The sequence below is a fragment of the Daucus carota genome, chromosome 3, assembly GCF_001625215.2.
Source record: "Daucus carota subsp. sativus chromosome 3, DH1 v3.0, whole genome shotgun sequence".
Classification (NCBI taxonomy): domain Eukaryota; kingdom Viridiplantae; phylum Streptophyta; class Magnoliopsida; order Apiales; family Apiaceae; genus Daucus; species Daucus carota.
In genome coordinates this window covers 55,665,131-55,672,402 of record NC_030383.2, presented here as the reverse complement: position 1 = coordinate 55,672,402, position 7,272 = coordinate 55,665,131, and the positions used below count along the sequence as shown (strand labels likewise).

The 7,272-nt window shown below is 34.7% G+C and overlaps 1 protein-coding gene across 1 annotated transcript; it reads left to right on the top strand.

Annotated features, from left to right (window-relative positions):
• Positions 1-1,071: 1,071 nt before the first annotated feature.
• On the top strand, positions 1,072-6,009 carry LOC108212718 (uncharacterized). Its single transcript, XM_017384436.2, has 6 exons — positions 1,072-1,127; positions 1,204-1,576; positions 3,125-3,604; positions 3,838-3,972; positions 4,280-4,731; positions 5,141-6,009. Exons 2-6 carry the CDS (start codon positions 1,210-1,212, stop codon positions 5,753-5,755), a joined length of 2,049 nt encoding a protein of 682 aa, XP_017239925.2. The 5' UTR covers positions 1,072-1,127; positions 1,204-1,209; the 3' UTR covers positions 5,756-6,009.
• The last annotated feature ends 1,263 nt before the right edge of the window (positions 6,010-7,272 follow it).

The window sequence follows — 7,272 nt, the reverse complement described above, 5'->3', positions numbered from 1 at the left end:
TTTGACATATAATTTTAATGTAATTTTGGTGAAATTAATTTTTAGAAATTAAAGCTTACATTTGAAGATAAAATACATACAACTTTATTTCTTTTTGAAATAAACCCTTATCTTTATAAAAGTCCTTGAGTCTTCAAAAATAAGTTACCACACAAATATGACCTTAATTAAGATGACAAGTTAGAAACCTAAAATATCTATTAGGATTTTTCTTGTTTATTGATGATGATTTATAGATTATTAAAAATATAATTAAAAGAAATAGACGTGATTTATGGATAACTTATGATTTATAGATAATTTTTATCTTAAAGAGTTCAAAACAATTAAAACACTCAAAATATAACTCAAACTAATTAACTTGTGACTTTAACTCAATTTGTAATTTATTTGTGGTTTTAAGCCAATCGATTTTTGACTTTTTGCACGAATAAACATTTTTTAATTAGAAGTTGAAAATAGTTTAAAATCTCGGACGTTAAGCCAGACAAAAATGCTCAATACCTCTAAAAATTATTTTGCATATGCACCTCCAAATATCGCGTGGAAAACTGAATATAGAATTACAAAGTCAAATTTTTGTCGAACATCAACCTCTTCTTTGATCTATTTTTTCTTGTAAATACAAGACAGTTTTCTACGAAGAATTGTGAAATAGGTTTAACTAGGAGAAGGAGATTAGTTGTATTGCATGGTAATAACTAAGTGTTTACTTAGCCCTACATTTTTCAGACTTTCTTGTGAATTTAGAAAAAAAATTCGTTTAAATTTGCAGTAAAAACTTTCCTGCTGATTTGAAGTTCTACAAGTTATATACCTCATTGATCTTATAGTATTATCACGAATGTAGGCAACGGATGAAAAATCTCTATTTCGAACTTTTTTAGTAAGTAACCTTACCAAATTAGGTGAAAGTTTAAAAAAAGAGAGATAATTTTATCATCCATTATAAATCAGATAATTATTTGATAATACTTTTAATATTTGCATGTTTTGAGCTGTAAGGTAGAAACAATAATTTTGAATTGATCCACACAGCGTGTAAGTTTACTATATATATGGATTGATATATGAATGTACATGACTCCATATCCAAATACTTTGGGCATTGAAGTAGCTAGCTAAAGGTATCTTAACTTCTACTTCTATTACATTTCTCTCAGCTTAACTAGGAAGCTATATAACAAGTGTTGATTGAAACAGGTAAAAATGGAGGATACAAGTTCAAGTACTGCAACAAGTTTAGATACGGCGAAACCTAGTCTGATGTCTGATCCGGCTCAACAGATCACATTAGTGCAGCCAACGCCTCGTCTGCCTACTAGATTGGCTAGTTTGTACAAACCAAGTTCAAAGACGGAACCAAGTCAAGTAGCTATACCAAGTTCAAATGGTTCGGCTCAGCAGACAGTAATGCAGCCACGACATCGGGCCTTAGATACAATTAATAGTCGAAAAATGGAGGCTGAAGGCCACCATTCTATTGAAATGCCTCCACAGGCTCCGTCAACATTACCGTTAGCGCCCCCGCTGCCCCCAAAAAAGTTGCAATCGAAAAAGCCTTCTCCGTTCTACGGTTAGCATTTCTTCAAATATTTTGCAGAACAATATAAATTATGCATGTTTACTTGTTTTTCAATGGTATGATATAATTAGAATATATATATAGAGTCCTACTCCAATAGAAACCAAATTAGCCTAAAAACTAAAAACCGGTTTCTGAACAGCTTTTTATCACTATTTTTAACTACAGAAATCACTAATTTGTACATAACATATCACTAATTTATATATAGCATATCTCGCGGATATAAATATATATATATACACATATATGCAACGTATATGACCATCATCTTCACCAAAATCGTAATAATGGACCTCTTACCACCATTACTAGACGTTTACATGACTTGCCACCATTGTCTATCATCACCAATAGTCACATACACTTTCCATCATAACTTACAAAACTAACGACTACTTACCATCATCATACAACTTATCTTGCGGCTTCCTACCGTCAAGAACCTTCCTATGGATGAAATTGATCATCTATAATCGATTATCAATAGTTTAGATAAGTAGATTTTCTCAATTTCAATAATAAAAATCGCTGTTTACATACTGTATAAAAATAGTGATTAGTGCAGTATAAATTAGTGATACTCGTAGTTATAAATAGTGGTATGGAAACTGGTTTCTAGTTTTTATTTTAAGAGTGATTTCTATTTGATCATGAGCCTATATATATATATATATATATATATATATATATAGAATCCTACTCCAGTACATACTACTAAATACATTCCTAAATACGAACTAATGTTTTTAAGAATATTGGGAGGTTTGTGGGACCCGGAAATGGGTCCCTAGGTGGGCCTTGACAAGACCTAGGTGGGGCTTAGTGGACGGGGGCGGGCCCTAGTGGGAAGGGGGTGGGGTAAAGTATTGGCTCTTTAGCTTGTCCGGAGCCTATCTGGGTGGTGTCAGGAGCCATAGTAAGGGTTTAGTGGGTCCCAGGTGGATTGAGTGGGGTCGGAAGTGGGCCCCGAATGGGTGATGAAATCTAGGGGGTGAGTGATGTCATATAGGCCTTCTTTCTCTTAGTTCGTATTTAAGGTTCGCATTTAGTGATATGTATTTGATCATTAGCCTATATATATATATATCATACTTAAAATTGTACTCCCTCGGCTCCAACCATTGTCTTACGCTTCTTTTGTCCTTTTGGATGTCTCTTCTGATCCTTTACATTTCAAATTTTATCAAAAGTAATAAAATTTTATAATGTCAAAATTAACTACATCAACCGCTTTCTTTCATTTGACTCACTTTTCTAATTTTCTTTATATTCTCAGGTACTTTATACATTTTTCTTAATATATGTGCTCAATAATCCAACCCATTTCAAACAAATGGTAGGGCGGGTCGACGGGGGGAGTAGTTATTATGTTTTTTTTTGTTTTTTTTTTACAAATATAGCTTATAGCCTTACAAGTGAGTATTACTTTACAAGTGAGTATCTGTCCCAATAAATTTTCGGGGTGAGTCAGGATCGAACGTTTTAATAATAAAGCATAGAGATTTGGTGAGGTTCTGATCTTTGTTATTCATGCAGATGGACAAAGACAAAAGTACAACGAAATATGTGTTCCTCTGAACAATGCTGCCCTCAAAGGTGACTGGCCTGCTGCGGAAAAAATTATAAGACAATTTCCAGAGGTGGTAAGGAGTAGCATTACACAGAATGAAGAAACTGTTCTTCACATTGTATCATCAACAAAACACATTCACTTTGCGGAAATGCTGGTGAACGAGATGAATGATGAGGACTTGGAGCTTCAGAATGGAGACGGGTCGACAGCTCTCTGCTTGGCAGTAGCTTCAACTGTCGAAATGGTTGACGTTCTGCTAAGAAGAAATAAGGGGCTTCTAAAGATACGTAAAAAGGGTGACTTACCATTCTTGTGTGCAGTTTATTCAGGAGACAGAAACATGGTGGAACATATCTATTCCAAGACTGATCTGGTAGATCTCAAGTGGAACTATTCAGATAAAACTCGTATACTGGATTCTTGCCTTGCTTTTGGCTTGCTTGGTAAATTTGAAACTCTCTCCACACAGCCCCTTATTTTTTTCTTTCTACTCTGTTTAGGACCATAACTTTTTCTATCGAATAAAAGTTGTTTTCCTATGTGAGTGCTACTATGCTAGGCCTAACCATGTAATGTTTGTGACTGTGTGTGTATTTGTTTCTGTAGTTTTCTTGATCATTAGTATCTTAAGTGATTTTCAGTAGTACCATATCATATAATATATGAAAATCTGCAGATATTGCTTTGAAGATATTAATCGATACAAGAGAGAAGGGAATCCTAACTATAGAAACACTTGTACTGAGGTATTTGGCTTCTAATGCTTCTGCATTTCAAGGACAAACGGCTCTTCGAAGACTGATAAACACAAGTAAGTTTTTGACTAGCTAATGTGATCGCCTTAAAGAAGCTTTAAGAGTCACTCTAAAAAAGAAAAACAATTACATTCAATGAAGCAATATGCATGTGTTACTGTGCTCAAACCATTTCTTTCCAGATAAAATTCTTAGACAAAGTTTTATACATCTTAAATGAAAGAGTTTGGCCTATATAATCTGTGTTTCTATGGCTTATGTAGTATAGGGGAAAAGGCACATTGGCCTGAAGCAGAACATCCCTTTTCTGTTACTATCACTTTGTTCACATTACAATCTCTCTAATAATTTGATTATTTTCAGTTTCAGTACTAATCCCTGGACAAAGGCTACCCTTTGCTCACCACAAAGCAATTGAAATAGTCAGGATAATATGGAAAGAAATTGTTCAGCAGAAGCACGAGGACATACTAAAACAAATTGCTGGTGATCCTAGTATAAAAAAAGTTGAAGGGCTTCTATTTACAGCTGCTAGATTGGGAAATCATAAATTCATAATTGAGCTCCTCCGCTTGTGTCCAGACATTACATGGGAAATAGACGAGAATAAGCACACCATATTTCATGTTGCAGTTATTCATCGTCAAGAGAATGTGTACAATCTACTCTATGAACTTGGCTCCAAGAAGTTGGGGGTAGTTGACAAAGATGGAAATAACATTCTACACTTAGCTGCCATATTGCCAAAGCAAAATCGACTTAATATTGTGTCCGGAGCAGCTTTTCAAATGCAAAGAGAGCTGATATGGTTTCAGGTAGATATTCCTAAAATCTCATATAGTATGATATATCTGTTTCTCAAATTCTTAGATGTGATGTAGCATCTTACATTGCCTACCAAATTTGTTTAAGCGTACAATAATATAACTTTAAAGGGTCATGCTTCTCTTAGAATCCTCAGTCTAACTACCCTTAGAACGCTTCACCTTATTTCTGGTATTAATTACGGTTCTGCAACAGAATTGCACATGCAAAAAATGTCGTATGTATTATATTTTAGAATTATATTTGAACACACACAATGATACAAAAAAACGTGTATTTTAATTTAGATCATGAAAATCTATTTAAAATTAAGGATTCTACAACAGATGGTTCTAAGTTTTTATTTTAAGAATTAGTTCTCTCTTGAGCGCGACCCTGATTTTAGAAACTTTGTATCAGGAAGTAAATACAATGGTGAGTTCAGTTGATAGAACAAAGAAGAACAACGCAGGGAAAAGCCCCCAGGAATTATTCACTGATGAGCACATTAAGTTAATGGAGAAAGGAGAAAACTGGATGAAGCAAACAGCAGCTCACAGCATGGTGGTCGCAGCCCTTATAGCCACAATTATGTTTGCTGTAGCCTTCACTTTGCCTGGTGGCAACAACCAAAACAATGGGCTACCAATTTACCTGGGTAAAAGAGCTTTTGCGGTGTTTGTTATAACAGACGCAATATCATTATGCACCTCTTCAGCTTCCATACTCGTGTTCTTGGCCATTCTCACTGCGCGTTATACAGAAAAAGATTTCCTGGTATCCTTACCTGTGAAATTGATGATTGGAGTCTCAACACTTTTCATCTCAATTATGACAATGATGATTGCTTTCAGCGCGAGCTTCTTCCTCCTCTACGAAGAAAGTATGAAATGGGCACCTATACTAGTCACTGCATTAGCTAGTTTGCCTGTTTTTCTATTTGCTTGCCTGCAATTTCGCCTACTTTTGGACATGATTCAGTCAACATTCAGTTCCCGGTATCTTCTAAAGAATCGGAAACATATGCTCTATTAGCAAATTCCACATCAATTGCGTAGCTGAATTAAGCATGTAATATTTGTTGTATATCCACTCGGAATGTACTTGTACTGTCTGTTTTCTGAATATGTTGAAATATAACATAAGATTCATTTAAGACATTTCTTTAACGTCTTAAAGTTTTAGATGGAGTAGTTCACAACGTGGTATCGGAACTATGGTTTGTCAGAGGTCTCAAGTTGTCTTGTATCTGTTTAAATGTGAGAGAAGTTGGTCAATTTGTTTGGCACATCTACATGTATCATATGAACTTTTCTAATATTGTAGCATGTCAAACTTTCATGTACCGTTTATCACAAAGTTTCACAAATTTTCAGAAGGATCTATCACTAACGTGGGCAAGGTTGCAAGCAGGTCCCTGCAAGTAAAATTTATCAAGTCATGTAGCAAAGTCCTACACAGTGGAAGAACCAGAGGGGGCCAGGGGATGCTAGAGCCCCCTAACTTCAAAAAAACAGTGTATATTTTTTTCCGACCCCCGTTGAATTAGTGATGTCAATATAATTTTTTTTTGCTCCCGCTAGGGGTGTAATCGAGCCGATCCGAGTCGAACACTGTCGGGCTCGGCTTGAGCTCGACTGAAAAGTTCGGGGCTCGAACTCGAGTTCGAGTTCGACTGAGTTTTTAATTTTAAGTTCGAAACTCAGCTCGTAAACAGTTTGATAGGCTCGAGTTCAGCTCGAATGTCGTCTTTGATTTTAACCTCGCGTATACCACAAGAAAGTACATGGTATAAATAAGTTTAGATTTAAATATTTAAAGATATAACACATAGTATTTATGTTTTTATATAATTGAATATACATATTTTTGTATCACTATATGAAAAAGATACTTATATTAATATATATTTGCAAAAATATATATTAATATATTACTATATGTAAAAAATACATCCTAAAATAGAATCTTCTGCTTGAGTTAACTCTGATTTTACCTGTTGTGATTGCTACTGTTGGGATAGTTTTTTCAGTTATGAAAATAATCAAGACTTATGAGTGTAACAGGATGAGAGATGCATGACTGAATGATGGTATAATGATGAAAGCTATTTAACAAGTATAGATAACGAAATTTGAGCCCCTAACTCTTAGGCCCTGTTTGGAAGTTAAAGGTTGGGACAAAAATTAGAGGTTTGAGTGATTTAGAGGTTTGACCACTCAAATCTATTAATTTTAGTGTTTGGTAGTTAGCGGATTGAAATAGAGGTTTGGTCCAAAAAGCTAATTTTGAAAAAGCTACTTTTAGGAGTTTTTTGGATTAGAGGTTTTGGTTTGTGTCAGAAAAAGTTAATGAATCAGCTATTTACCAAACAGTTTAATGAGAAACATCTAATCCAATCCGCTAATCAAAACATATAATTCAATCAGCTAATCAAAACATCTAATTTAATCCGCTAACAGTTAATCTCCAAACAGGACCTTAGTCTTGATTCCGCCACCGGTCATACAGCGGCAAGGCCTTAGAAGCAGTGGTGAGTCTATAGTTTCTCA